The sequence below is a fragment of the Pogoniulus pusillus genome, chromosome 23 (assembly GCF_015220805.1).
Source record: "Pogoniulus pusillus isolate bPogPus1 chromosome 23, bPogPus1.pri, whole genome shotgun sequence".
Classification (NCBI taxonomy): domain Eukaryota; kingdom Metazoa; phylum Chordata; class Aves; order Piciformes; family Lybiidae; genus Pogoniulus; species Pogoniulus pusillus.
In genome coordinates, this window is record NC_087286.1 from 1,100,997 (window position 1) to 1,115,730 (window position 14,734).

The window sequence follows — 14,734 nt, forward strand, 5'->3', positions numbered from 1 at the left end:
GGGTCTTGAAACACTCTCATGGAGAAGAATACTGTGTTCAAGATAAGAATATCGCAAACTCCAGCCAAGAATGTGACCCACAGCTGATGCCAGGTGGACGAAAGGCAGAGAAGTCAGAGCGAGGAAGACGTCAGCCTTCCTCTCAGACTCCAACAGACGCCCAGCAGGTGGCAATGAGCATGTGCAAAGAGGTGTGACAGGATGGAGATGAGCTCCGGAATCGATTGTTGTATCTCCTCCCGTTCCAGGCGCTAACTGCAATAACCCTGTGCGGAAGAGGCATGACTTGGTACCGTAAATACTGTACCCGAACCAGGTGAAGGGGTGCAAGGGTTTGAGGAGGACCTCCCCTTGTCACACAGCGCTGACTGAACATATCTTTCCCGATTATCACTGTGTGTTGTGAGGTCTCATTTCCCGTACGTCAGGCGGCAGCCGGGGTCTCCTCGGAGGCTCCCTCAGGCAGCGGCTGGGGCATCTTCAAGGCTCGCCATGCGGCGCGGAGGCTCCCGGTGGCCGAACAGCATGACCCCGGCGCTGGGCGGGGACGCACACAGGGTCGCGTACGCCCTGCCGCTCCGCCCGCCCGCTCCCCCGGGGCGCAGGCGCCGCCGCACGCCGGCCGAGCCGCCCGGGCCGCCCCGCCCTTCCGCCGCGCCGCCCCGCCTCGTCCGCTGCCGCCCGCGGAAGTGAGCGGAGCGGGAACGCGGCCGTGCCGCCGCAGCCCCGAGCCACGGCCGGCAGAGCGCGGCCAGGCCACGGCCACAGCGGCAGTGGCTCTGAGGGGGCCGCCGCCTGCGTCTCTGCGCGGCGCCGCCGCCACCCGCTGCTGCCCGCGGCGGCCTGCGCCTCAGGGTGAGCGGGGCGCGGCGGGGCTGCGGCGGCCGAGGGAGCCGCTCGGAGCGGGGCCCTCCGCGCTCCAGGGCTCTCCGCTTCCCTCGCCGCACCCCCGCCGCGGTCTCCGGGGCGCGGGCGGAGGGGTTTTACCCGGGGCGAGGTTTTATTTTTAGTGGGGGACGTTCGCTCGGGGCTCGGCCCCTCCCCGGGCGGGACGCGCCTGCTCGGGGCGCGGGTGGCGAGCGGCAGGCGGCGGCGGCGCTGGCTGCTCTCCGCTCTCCGCTGCTGGAGGCTGCTGGGCCGCTGAGTTGGGTCCTCTGCGGGCTGTCTCCGTGCGTGTGCCGGCGCCGCGCTGCCCTGAGGGAGGAGGTGGTGCAGGCCTGCGGGGTCCGACCTCCCCGTTCTGGTGCTGCTCCCATCGGGTTTTAACTGCTTTAGCGTTGGTTTCTCTTGCAGATGTTGCTGCAGGTAGGGGCAAAGGGAGCTGTGTGATTGCCTGGCATCTTAGGGCATCTCTCTCTTCACCTTTCAGCTCCCGCTCCGGCGCTGCTGTTGCTAAAGAGTTTTGTAACTATCGACTCAAGTACAATTTCGATGGAAAATGAAGGTAAAGGTCTCACCAGAGTCACTGACCTCACTGGAGCTAAGAGGAGTTTTGCATGCAATTTGGTGACAACCCCGCCTGGTGCGTGTGTATGTTTTGCCCTTCGGGGGTTGCAGCGTTGCTCTCTTCTCGTGTCGTGGTAGGAGTTCTGACCTGTATCTTGTAGTGCAAGAGCTGTACAGCCGTGGTTCTCCTTCCTTTCTGCTGCTGCTTGCTGAACTAATTCCGAGGCGGATTCTGTTGTCCCTTGACAGGCGTTCAGAAGGCCTGTTACACGATTTAGTGCTCTCTCTGTGTTTGGCATAGAAAGCCCTTATTTATGTAGGGATTTCTAAGCGTTAGTTGCTTGGTGATTGCTTTGGTTATGTGATTTTTGCATCCTTTAAGGGTAAAATAGAGAAGTGCTGGTGGCATTGTGTTAAAATATTTTTGTACATGTTTTGTGCTCTTAAATGACTCCTTTGGCCTTTCCTAGTACCAAGGTTTTGTGTTGTACCCCTTGAAATATCTGGTCTCTGTAAGCTCTGTGTATTGACTGCAAGACATTGGTCTCTTTTCCTTCTTGTCTGGTTTGGATTTGACTTAATGCAGGGAGTTCTTTGAGCTTCTCTATGTTGGTCCTCAGTTTAAGCTCTAGGAAACTTCAACATCCCTTTAGCAGTAGTGGCTGTGAGCTTGATTGATTAAAAAAAAAAGTTTAGTTTTTGCTTTCATCCTATTTGAATGCTGAAAAATCCCTGAAATGTATTCTTTTTATTACTATGTGTGTCAGAAAAGAGCTGTCCATTCCCCCCTCCCACCTACGTATTCTTTGAAGGTGTTAGATGGATTATGCTTTTTAGGTGAGGTTTCCTCTGGATTATCTGAGCTCTTGCAGTTCATTTTCCTCCCACCCCATCTGAAGGAAGGTGCCTTTTAAAAAGTTTTGAGTTTTGACTTAAAATCCTAACCTGAAGTCGTGGGGTAGGCTAACTACAATTGTTTTCTGCAGCTGGATATTGTTCTGCTTGGAAATAGCTTCGTGACGGGAAAGTTGTGGTCATTGTGGAGGCCAACCTGTGCTGAAGATGACCTAGGTTACTAAAACTGTCATTTTTAGGACCTTTTTTGCACCTTCATGTTAGCATTCTTTTAGTTCTGTTGGCCATGTCTTTGAACTGAAGAGTGTGACACTTGTTGGGAGTTGTGGAGTGTGAAGGATCATTTGAAGAAGCCAGGAGGAGGAATGGGTTTAAAGTGGCAGAGTGGAGATTGAAACTGGATGTTAGGAAGCTCTTTGCAATGAGGGTGGTGAGACACTGGCACAGTTTGCCTAGGGAGGCAACCTCCTTGCTATGAGGAGAGGCTGAGGGAGCTGGGGGTGTACAGGCTGGAGCAGAGCAGCCTGAGGGCAGAGCTCATTGCTCTCTGCAGCTGCCTGCAGGGAGGGGGCAGTGAGCAGGGGGCAGCCTCTGCTGCTTGCTGCCAAGGGCCAGGAGCAGAGGAAATGGTTCCAAGCTGCCCAGGCAGGGGAGGCTCAGGCTGCACCTTAGGGAATCTTTCTGCCCTGGAAGGCTTCTCAAGCATTGGCAGTGTCTGCCCAGGGCAGTGCTGCAGAGCTGCAGCCTGGAGGTGTTGCAGCAGCCTGTGGAGCTGTGCTTGGGGCCATGACTTAGTGCTGGGGGGAGGCTTGGGCTGGGTGAGCCTGGAGGGCTCTGCCAACTGGATGTGCTCTGTGAGTCTATGAATTTTGGATCTCTCCACTTTTGCCTTCGATCATTTTCAGTAAATTCGTTCAATCATAGTCTGTATTTTTGTTTTTTTTTACCTCCAAATTGTAGGTTATGACAGATTCTTCATTCCACAGAGAACTGTCTTGTGGAGGGCTGCCTCTTAGTAGAAGAAGAAAGAATGCAGGTTAGGTTATATCAGCCTTGAGCTTTTCTGCTCTGAGGGCTGCCTGTGATCCCAACTACAAACCCTTAAACAGAAGGACTGGTTTGTTACCAAGGCCTTTTGTAGTGTTTGCTTTCAGATCATTAAGAGCCTCTCAGAGGAGGTCACAATAACATTTTTCCCACTTGTAAACCAAAAAGATTTTCCCCAAGTCACATAGAGCTTTGCTACAGAAACTCAGACCAGACTTACTCTAAGTACTAAGAGCACCATGTGGAGATTCTGAAATCCTCCTTAACGTCCATTGTTTTGAGCCCTAGTTAATTGCAGCTAATCTGTAAATCCTTCTGTTAACTCCATCCTGCAGCCTGTCAGTTGTGATTTCAGGGTAATGTTGGTAATTGGGTGGCTAGTCAAGGAAAAGATGCTTTAGTCCTTCACCTGATCCTGAGCTGACAAACAAGTGAGGTGCCTGCACTGAAGGTGAATTTCCCAGTGATTTTTGTGGCTTTCTTAAATGATACAAAAGGGCTTAGCTGCTGAAGGACAGATTGAAGATGAGTGATTAGATCTGGGGTTTGGGGCCATTGAGTTAGCTCAACATGAATTCGGTGACTAGGACCAAATGGCTGACACCAGAGGGGCAGGGATTGCCTGTGCCAGCAGGGACCTGAGAACAGCTAAAACTAATCCAGAGGGGCTGCTCCAGTTGTTGCTGAAAGTAATACACTAAGCAGTGGGAAGGGAATTTGTGATGGACAGCATTAGGAGTTGTGAAATGGGCTTGGTGTTACCACAGCAGTTGATATTCCTTTCAGTGTGTAAGTGGATGTCGATTTGCTTTGCTTGCTGCTTCCTACCAGTTCCAGCTGCCAGAGAGTTGACCCCAGTGCTTTACACGTACATTGGCAAAAAAAGTCACACCTCTTCTGTTCCACTTGGAGGAGAGAGTGAGAGAAGAGATCTGTGGGGTTTTCTTTCTGTAGGGAGTCTTCATTAAAGAGCAGTTGTAGCCTGTCTTTTAGCAGTGCTTTGGTGGCTGCTAATGTAGCACAGCTCTGCTCTTGCATTAGAAACACAGAGTGAGGCAGAGATTGATCTCTTCTCTCTACTGTCAGCTTGACAGAATGGGAGGACAAACATGGCCTGAAATTGTGCCAGGGAGCTTCAGGTTGGAGATTAGGAAATATGTCTTTGCTGCAGGAGTATCAGGGATTGGAAGAGGCTGCCTGGGAGGTGCTGGAGACCCCATGCCTGGAGTTCTTCAAGCAATCTGTGGCCATGGCATTTTGGGACATGGTTCAGTGGCCATGGTGTTGTTGGGCTGATGGTTGGACTGGATGATCTTAGAGGCTTTTCCAGCCCAAACAATTCTGGGGTTTCTTTTTAATTGATGATTGGTGTCCACTTCTCCTCTGTTTGCTTGGTGGAGCATTAGGTAGTTTTAGTCTTTCCCCCTTTTTTTCCCATGCAGACATCTCAGAAATGTTAATCTCTGATAATCCTCTGTCTGCTTAGAATCAGAATCAGCCAGGTTAGAAGAGACCTCCAAGCTCAGCCAGTCCAACCTAGCACCCAGCCCTATTCAGTCAAGCAGACCATGGCACCAAGTGTCTTATCCAGGCTTTTCTTGAATACCTCCAGGACAGTGACTCCACCACCTCCCTGGGCAGCCCATTCCAATGCCAATCACTCTCTCTGACAACAACTTCCTCCTAACATCCAGCCTGGACCTCCTCTGGCACAGCTTGAGGCTGTGTCCCCTTGTTCTGTTGGTGGTTGCCTGGCAGCAGAGCCCAACCCCCACCTGGCTACAGCCTCCCTGCAGAGAGCTGCAGGCATCAATGAGCTCTGCCCTGAGCTTCCTCTTCTGCAGGCTGAACACCCCCAGCTCCCTCAGCCTCTCCTCACAGGGCTGTGCTCCAGGACCCTCCCCAGCCTTGCTGCCCTTCTCTCAACACCTTCCAGCATCTCAACATCTCTCTTGAATTGAGGAGCTCAGAACTGGACACAGCACTCAAGGGGTGGCCTGAGCAGTGCTGAGCACAGGGGCAGAAGAACCTCCCTTGTCCTGCTGCCCACACTGCTCCTGAACCAGCCCAGGATGCCATTGGCACTGCTGCCCACCTGGGCACTGCTGCCTCATCTTCAGCCTACTCTCCACCAGTACCCTCAGGTCCCTTTCTTCCTGGCTGCTCTCAGCCACTCTGTCCCCAGCCTGTAGTGCTGCTTGGGGTTGTTGTGGCCAAAGTGTAGAACCCTGCACTTGGCCTTGTTCAGTCTCATCCCATTGGCCTCTGCCCACCCATCCAGCCTGGCCCAAGTCTCTCTGCAGGGCTCTCCTACCCTCCAACAGCTCCACAGCTGCTCCTATCTTGGTGTCATCTGCAAACTTACTGCTGCTGGACTCAATCCCCTGCTCCAGATCATCAATAAATATATTGAACAGGACTGGGCCCAGCACTGATCCCTGGAGCACACCACCAGTGCCAGCTACCAGCTGGATATGGCACCATTCACCACCACTCTCTGGGTCTGGCCTTCCAGAGTGAATCTGTCCAAGCCATGAGCTGCCAGCTGTGCCAGGAGCTTGTGGCAGATGGTACCAAAGGCTTTGCTGCAGTCCAGGCAGACTCCATCCACAGCCTGCCCCACATTCACCAGGCAGGAACTTGATCACAAAAGGAGCTCAGGTTGGTGAGACAGGACCTGCCCTTCCTAAACCCATGCTGGCTGGGCCTGATCCCTTGGCCATCCTGTAGGTGCTGTGTGATGGCACTCAACATGAACTGTTCCATGCCCTTGCCTGGCACTGAAGTCAGGCTGACAGGGCTGTAGTTTTCTGGCTCCTCCTTATGACCCTTCTTGTGGCTGGGATCACATTGGCAGCTTCCAGTCTTCAGGAACCTCTCCAGTGAGCCAGCACTGCTGATAAATGATGGAGAGTGGCTTGGCCAGCTCAGCTGCCAGCTCTCTCAGCACTCTAGGTTGGATCACATCTGGTCCCATGGACTTGTGAGGATCCAAGTGGCTTGGGCTTAGAGGCTGCAGAAAACATGTTCAGTCATTTTGCTGTCTTTGTAGCTCTGAGACATAGATAGTTTCTGGCTGTTCCCTCTTTCTGAGTCAGGAAAACCAGTGGTGTAAGGAGAATGCAGCCACTTCTCAGGGTAGCTCATTTAACAGGAGAGAAATACACTTTTTCACCTGCTCTTTTGGCAAAGGGTGGCAGGTGTGGTGGTGCTGGCACTCTGTAGGACCTGATGAACTGCTCTTCTGGCTGCTGAACTAAGACCTTAATCTCAGCATGTCCCTGCTGCCCATGGTGGTTGAGTTTGTCTGTCTTGGCAGGAGGTTAGCCCAGCCCTTCTGTCCTCTTTTGCCATTGGAACTCTCCCTATTGAGTTAATAAATAAGTTCAAAGCTTCACTAAGTGCTGAAATCAGTGGGGGCCAAAGGGCTGAGACCTGCTCCTCTTAGCATGAGCAAGCTGTTGGGTTGACTCAGGTCTGCAACTGCAGCCTCAGCTCAGCAGAAATTCTCGTGTGGACCTCAGGGAAATTTTGCAAGAGTGGAACAAGTTAGTGAGAAGATTTTAGTTGTGAGACCTGATCTTGAGTTTGAGAAAGAGTCCAGGTAGCACCTCACTGACACTGGGTGGTACCATTGGCATGTGCAGTGTGGTGTGCAGGAGCTAGAGAGAAGGATAGAGGCAGAGCAGAGAAAGCAAATACGCTGCAGTAACCAAGGGTAGGTCTGGGAGAAAGCCTCTGTTTGTAGTCACTTGCTTTGCTCTAAACACCCAGTAGGGATAGAATAGGTAGTGGTGGTTGGCAAATGGAGTCTTTTACAAAGGCATTTCAAAGTATTTGTATGCCATAGATTTTCTGCAGCACTTTTCTCTGCATGCCTGACCCACAGAAACACCCAGAACTTGCCAGAAGAGTCGAGCTGGAGGCCTGTGTCTAGTGGGGTCCCGCAGGAGTCAGTGCCAGGACTGTCACTCTGCAGTACATTTGTCAGTGACCTAGGTGAGGGCACAGAGGGCACTGCCAGCAAGTTTGCTGGTGGCACCAAACTTGGACAGGCTGAAGAGGTGGGCAGGGAGAAATGGGATGAACTCCATAAAGGACAAGGGTAGAGTCTGCATCTGGGGAAGAACAACCCCATGGACCGGTAGAGGCTGGGGACTGAGCTGTTGGAGAGCAGCACAGAGGAGAGGGACCTGGGGGTCCTGGTGGGCCCTTGTGGCCAAGAAGGCCAAGGGCATCCTGGGGTGGATTGGAAGGGCGGTGGTGAGTAGGCCAGAGAGGTTCTCCTGTCCCTCTACTCTGCCCTGGTGAGGCCACATCTGGAATATTGTGTCCAGTTCTGGGTCCCTTAGCTCAAGAAGGACAAGGGAGCTGCTGCACAGTCCAGCCCAGAGCCCCCAGGCTGCTGCAGGCAGTGAGCATCTCCTGTGAGGCCAGGCTGAGGCAGCTGGGGCTGGCAGCTGGCAGCAGAGGAGCCTGAGGACTGCCCTCAGTGCTGTGCTCAAGATGTGCAGGGCAGTGTGGGGAGGATGCAGCCAGGCTCTGCCCAGGGGTGGCCAAGGGCAGCACAAGGGGCACTGGGGGCAAGCTGCAGCAGAGGAGGTGCCATAGGAACTGGAGAGAAAAACTCCACTGTGAGGGTGCTGGAGCCTGTAGCAGGCTGCCCAGAGAGCTTCTGGAGTCTTCTCTGGAGCTTTTCCAAGCCCACTTGGATATGTTCCTGTGTGCCCTGCCCTGAGTGATGCTGCTCTGGCAGGGATTGGACTGGATGAGCTCTGGAGGTCCCTTCCAACCCCTACCTTTCTGTGATTCCAAGAAAGCTTCATCCTGAGGACTTTGTAAGCAGTGAGTTCAGGGCTTTTAACTGGCATTTGGCTGTGTCACATTCTGCAGTACCTGCACAGCTCTCCGGGGTGGTGTCAGTGATTTGTCCTGGAGCTTCAGCCACGACTCTGAACAAACACCAAGCAGGTGTCCTGCTGGTGCTTGTGCTTGCAGCTCCGGTCTGCAGCTGTCATGGGCACACTGGTGGTGTATCCCAGGCTGCTACAGTTCTTTTCAGTGTTTGCTGTTCAAGTGCTGGCCTTCATTTTGTCAAGCTCAGCACTTCAGAGTGTTACGAGATAGCAGCAGTGTTGGAGAGGAGCCATGTGATCTTACTGCTAAGCTCAAATGTTCTCTTCTAAAAAGCTAACAACTCCCAGCCAAGATAAATGAGCCTTAGAATCAAAGGCTTCAGCTGCTAAACCCATCCATGTGAGTCGGGATTTAAGCAGAAGTAGAAGCTCTTTGGAGGTGTGGCCATGGGTGCCAGGTGCTGCTGGTGCTGACCTGTCCATCTCAGTGTGTGCTCAGCATTCTCTACCCTTTTCCTGTGGCTATCACTGAGCTATAGAATGCCAGGTTGGGAGGGAATCCAAGGATCATCTGCTCCAACCTTTCTAGATGATGAGTTGAAATGAGCTGGCCCAGTACTCTGTCAACCTGAGTCTTAAACTGTCCAGTGCAGGGGGTTCCACTGCTTCCCTTGGGAGATGATTCCAGTGTCCATCTGGAATCATGGGCACACATTTCCTCCTGCACTCCAGTGGGAATCTCCCCAGCAGTGACCTGTCCCCACCAGCCCTTGGCTTTTCCTTGGGACTCCTCGTACAAAGGGAGTCTCCATACTCCTGGCAGCCACCCTTCGTGTCCTGGCAGTAAGGTCTCCCCTGAGCCTTCTCCAGGCTGAACAAGCTCAGCTCTCAGATTTCCTAAGAGGGCTGCCAGCCCTCTGAGCACTCTCCTGGCCTCCTCTGGATGCTCTTCAGCCTGTCCACATCCCTTTTGTGCAGCAGGGACCAATACTGCAGTGCTCCAGTGACCAGCACTGAGCAGAATGGGACAATGACTTCTCTGTCTGCAGTGATGCCCTTGGTGATGCCCCCAGCACCCTGTTGGCTCTCTTTGCCCCTGCAGCTCACTGCTAATTCATGCTGAGCTTGTCCACCAAGACCCCCAGGTCCCTCTCCACAGGGCTGCTCTCCAGCGAGGCGGATCCCAGTCTGAGCTGCACTCCTGAGTGCTGCATTCCCAGGTACCAGCCCTGCACTTGGCCCTGCTGAACTCCATATGGTTCTTGCCAGCCCACTCGTGCAGCCTGTGCAGGCCTTCCTGGAGGGTGGCTCCCCTTCTGGAGTGTCAACCTTCCTACTCATCTTGGTGTCATCTGCAAACTTCTGCTCTTGACCCCAACACCCAGATCACTCATGAAGATACTAAACAGCTTTGGACCCAATACCATCCCTGAGCATCCTCACTAGTGCCTGGCTGCCAGGTTGAGAAGGAACTGGCACCCTCTGGGTGGGGTTGGCAGGCAGTTCCTCACCCACCACACAGGCCCCTTCTGTAGGCCATAACATGTTAGTTTCTTTAGGAGGAGGTTATGGGGCTGGTCCAAGTCTCCCAGAAGAACCAAGTTTCATTGATCTGAAGCCTCTTTAAGTGACTCAAGAATGACCACATTAGTTGTGTCATCTTGGTTTGGGTGTTGGGAACAGATGCCCACTGTGAGGGCTCCCTTGGAGACAACCCTTCTGGCTTTGACCCATGGCACTCCAAACCCCTGCCATAATTGATTTCAGTACTTTGAGGCTTTTCTTTCTTAAATAAGAACAGATACATGAAATGTTTAAAGAGGCTTTTCCAGTGTGGAGAGAGGGTTTTTTGGAAAGGAAAAACTCAAGTTGTGTATTTTGGCCAAGCAGATGCAGATTGGTCTGATGTTTGTCAGTGCATTCTCAGTAATCCTGATGCCATCTCAGGGCTTTCAGCAGCCAGGCTTGAAGTTCACCGCAGTGTGTCCTCCAGAGTACCAGAAGTGCTCTAAATGGTTAGGTTTAGGGGTTAGAGTTAGGGTTAGGTTTGAATGTTTGAAAGCTCGTCAGTGAGCTAGGGGAAGTTGTGGTGGTGTTGAGGGTTTAGACTCATAGAATCAACCAGGTTGGAAGAGACCTCCAAGCTCAGCCAGTCCAACCTAGCACCCAGCCCTAGCCAGTCAACCAGACCATGGCACTAAGTGCCCCAGCCAGGCTTGGCTTCAACACCTCCAGGGGTGGGCACTTCACCACCTCCCTGGGCAGCCCATTCCAATGCCAATCACTCTCTCTGACAACAACTTCCTCCTAACATCCAGCCTGAACCTCCCCTGGCACAGCTTCAGGCTGTGTCCCCTTGTTCTGTTGGTTGTTGCCTGGCAGCAGAGCCCAACCCCACCTGGCCACAGCCTCCCTGCAGGCAGCTGCAGGCAGCAATGAGCTCTGCCCTGAGCCTCCTCTGCTGCAGGCTGCACCTCCCCAGCTCTCTCAGCCTCTCCTCACAGGACTGTGCTCCAGGCCCCTCCCAAGCCTTGTGCCCTTCTCTGGACACCTTCCAGGACCTCAGTGCCAGCTCTGGGACCCTCGCAGTCAAGAAGCTCTCCCTCATGTTGAGGTGAAGCTTCCTGTGCTGCAGTTTCCATCTCTTGCCGTATGGCAGGGCGCAAGTGAGCAGAGGCTGTCCCTGTGCCTTCCTTGCTGACCCCCAGCCCTCAGCTCAGATCCCCTCTTGGCCTCTCCTTTGCAGACTAAGCAGCCCCAAGGCACGGTGAAGCATCCTGAAAGAGGCAGGTGTGTTGTGGGTCATTCAGGCATGTTTGTCAGAGGAGGAGGCTTTAGAAGGTACTTTTAGTACTTAAGATAATTCTTGAGCTTTGTAGACTTCCATGGAGTTACTCAGCTGGCTCTTAAATGGAGCATCGTAGCCTTTATTACACTGCCTGAAGCAGAGGGGATTGAGGAGAGGTCTATTAAATATTTTGCAACTTCTAAGGTTGGGCAAACCCTGGAATTTCAGGTGGTTGGTGTCACAGATGTGTGCCCACTGGGTCAGAGATGCAGAGGTGTGTACCAAGGAGTCCAGTCCTGCCTCACGGCTGCTGGGTGACTGCAGTGCCAGCCTCAGCACCGCTGCAGCAGGGCCTGACAAGGCAGAGCTGCTCAGGCTTCTAGGGCAGCTTCTTCTCCTGGTTTGGGTGTTTCTGTTTCTCTGGTTATCAGGTGGTGGCTGTGTCCTCTTCCTGGGGAGTCTGAGGGAACAGCACACAAGAGCAAGGGGCTGGAACTGTGCCCCTCAGGATAGTGATGACTGCCAGGGGAACTCACTCATGCAAATTAGTGTTTATCTTTCCCAGTGGCTTTTTGAGAGACAGAACTTTCCTCTGTGCACTTCTTTTGATGTGAGGACTCCTGGTAAATGTAAAACCAGGCTGCACACCCCCAGCTCCCTCAGCCTCTCCTCACAGGGCTCTGCTCCAGGCCCCTCCCCAGCCTTGCTGCCTTCCTCTGGACACCTTCCAACACCTCAACATCTCTCTTGAATTGATGTTGCTGATGAATGTGTGATGTTAACCATTTTGGTCTGTGTTTCCTCCACCCTGTCTGAGGGGAACTTCAGTCAAGTTCTAGAGTGAACTCTGAAGTAACAGATGGAGTGGAGTGACTGAAAAGGTCCTGGGTGCTCTGCTCACGCTAGCAGTGGTGATTGCTGGCATCATCACTTCCTGGCCTCTGAGGTGCTGCCTTTCTTTTCCCATTTGTGGTGTGTTTAGGCAGGCAGCCAGAACAAAGGTTGAGTGGAGTGCACATCAGCTGTTGTGTTTGGGTACGTGGCCAAGTGTGAGTGGTCTAGAAAATGCAGTTTGGCACCCCATGCCAGGGCACAGAAATGCTGGGCTGCTCCTCTACAGTCATCTGGGGCTACTTCCTCTTAGATTTGATCCACAGAGGGGAATAATGGTTCTTGAAACTGTAAACCCAGCTATTCCTGCTTGATGCAAGTGGAAGGCCATTCCTGTGGTGTGCACATTTGGTGTCTTCCAGATGATGGAGGGGGCAGATGTGTGTGCAGATGAGCCACAGGGGGTGGGTGCACTATGGCAGTGAGAGGGAAAGAGGAGCATCCCTGCAGGCACTCCTCTGCTCAGCAAGGTCTGGGGAGCTGCAGCTGCCATAATTAGTGAGGCAGAGTGGAGCTATGTGATCAGTGTTGCTGCTGAGCTGTTCTGCAGCTCACAACATGTTGGTTCCTGGAGCGCCAGGCACACATTCCTTTTAGCTGCACTGACTCTGAGCCTTCATGCTGCAGGTGCTGGAAGGTGTCCAGAGAAGGGCCATGAGCAGAAGGCTGGAGCTGCTCTGCTGTGAGGAGAGACTGAGGCAGTTGGGGCTGTTCAGTCTGGAGAGGAGAAGGCTCCCAGGAGACCTTATTGTGACCTTTCAAGATCTTAACAGGGTTACAAGAAAGCTGGGGAGGGACATTTTAGGGTGTGAGGTAGTGATAGGACTGAGGGGGGATGGAACAAAGATGGAAATGGGTAGATTCAGACTGGATGTTAGGAAGAAGTTCTTCAGCATAAGGGTGGTGAGAGCCTAGAATGGGTTGCACAGGGAGGTGGCAGAAGCCTGATCCCTGGAGGTGTTTAAGGACAGGCTGGATGAGGCTCTGGACAGCCTGATCTAGTGTGAGGTGTCCCTGCCCATGGCAGGGAGGTTGGAACTAGCTGATCCTTGAGGTTTCTTCCAACCCTGACTGATTCTATGATTCTTCTGTGGTCAAGTCTTCACAAAATCACAGACTCACACAATGTCAGGGGCTGGAAGGGGCCTCAAAAGCTCATCCAGTCCAACCCCCTGCCAGAGCAGCATCACTCAGGGCAGGTCACACAGGAACACATCCAACCAGGTTCTGAGTATTTCCAGAGAGGGAGACTACACTCCCTCTGGGCAGCCTGTTCCAGTTTTCTGTCATCTTCACGGGCAAAAAAATTCCACCTCGTGTTTCCATGGAACTTCCTCTGCCTCTGTTCCCATCATTGCCACTTGTGCTGTCCCTGGGCATCACCCAGCAGAGCTGGCTCCAGCCTCCTGGCACTCACCTGCACATCTTTATAGTCAGAAAAGAGGGCAGCCCTCAGGCTCCTCCTCTCCAAGCCCCAGCTCCTCAGGCTCTCCTCAACAGAAATGTTCCACTGCCTGCAACATCTTTGTGGCTCTGTGCTGGACTCTCTCAAGCTGTTCCCTGAGGTCCTTCTTGAACTAGGGGCCCCAGAACTGGACACAGCACTCCAAATGTGGCATCAGCAGGGCAGTGCAGAGGGGCAGGAGAACCTCTCTTGACCTACTAACCACAGCTCTTCTGATGCACCCCAGGATGCCCTTGGCCTTGTTGGCCAGGAGAGCACACTGCTGGCTCATGGAAATCCTTCCATCCACTAGGACCCTCAGGTCTTTTTCCCCTTCACTGCTCTCCAACAGCTCAGTCCCCAGCCTCCATGGGGTGGTTCTTTCCCAGTTCTGTGGCTTTGCTGGCAGCTGTGCTCTTCTTGGGCATTTTCTTGGTGTCATTTCTTCTCTGTGCATATGAAAAGGTCCTGCTTAGGCCACCTTTATTCTGGAGAAGAAAGCAGGGGCTGGGAGTGATATTTATCTTGAGTAATTACTTTGTGACCAGGTACTGTACAATGAGCTTAAGGATTATGACTGCATTAACTGCTAGGGTGTCTGTCACTGCTGATGATGTGGGCACAGCAGTTAGTCTGCTCTGCTGCCTGCCCAGTGCTCTCTTCTGTTACTGCATGGAACTAAGTGCACCTGTGGATTTATTCATTTGTTTGGAGCACACAGGTTATAAAGAGCCACTTTCCAGTGGCATCAGTGCTGTGTTGCTCTTGCCTGTGTGGTTTGGAATGAGATGTTGGTGCTCTCCTCCCCTTCAGACTTGGGTTTTGTTTCGTAGGTTGCACGTCTTCAAAAGCTCCCTGATGGTGACAATGAGACAATGATTCCTGTACTGTCCTCCAAAAAAGCAAGTGAACTGCCAGTGGATGAAGTAGCCAGCATTCTTCAAGTGAGTCCTGCAGCTCTAAGGGCTGCCTTGGTGTTGCCAGTGTTGATTAGGAAGTTAGGGACAGCTCCTGTCCCTGAAGGTCTCTGCAGTGTCGTGCACGCTGATGTTAGCAGTTGTCTGCTGCTACAAGTGTACGAAGATTAAATGCTCTAATCTCTATCAGGTTCCAAAAATGTGGGCATTTGGGAGGGGATCTGAGATAGAGTTGAACAGTGTTTGGATTTCTGTGTGCCTTGAGACTTGCTTTTGGTTAACAGAACTCCTAGGGTCAGTCTTCCGATGGGATTCTGTCGTGTTTCCATAGCTGTTGTTTCCACGTCTCCAAAGGATCCTTCAGCTCCTTAATTTATCTTGGTAGCCTCCATCTGAAGTGGAGGAACTGGAAGGCTGCCCATTGTCTGATTTGTGACCCATCCAACCTGGGTTCCCTTTCATGAGAGACAGTCTTTTATCACCTGCTGTC

At 52.8% G+C, this 14,734-nt stretch overlaps 1 protein-coding gene across 2 annotated transcripts in view; it reads left to right on the top strand.

Moving 5' to 3' along the window:
* The first annotated feature begins 715 nt into the window (after positions 1-715).
* The window catches only part of ATP2C1 (ATPase secretory pathway Ca2+ transporting 1), a 49,802-nt gene continuing 35,783 nt past the window's right edge, over positions 716-14,734 (top strand). Inside the window, exons 1-3 of one of the 2 annotated variants that reach the window (XM_064162302.1) lie at positions 716-855; positions 1,370-1,444; positions 14,161-14,271. In XM_064162302.1, coding sequence (XP_064018372.1) covers positions 1,439-1,444; positions 14,161-14,271 — 117 coding nt within the window. In that variant the 5' untranslated portion in view covers positions 716-855; positions 1,370-1,438. The other variant, XM_064162303.1, reaches the window with a different exon arrangement.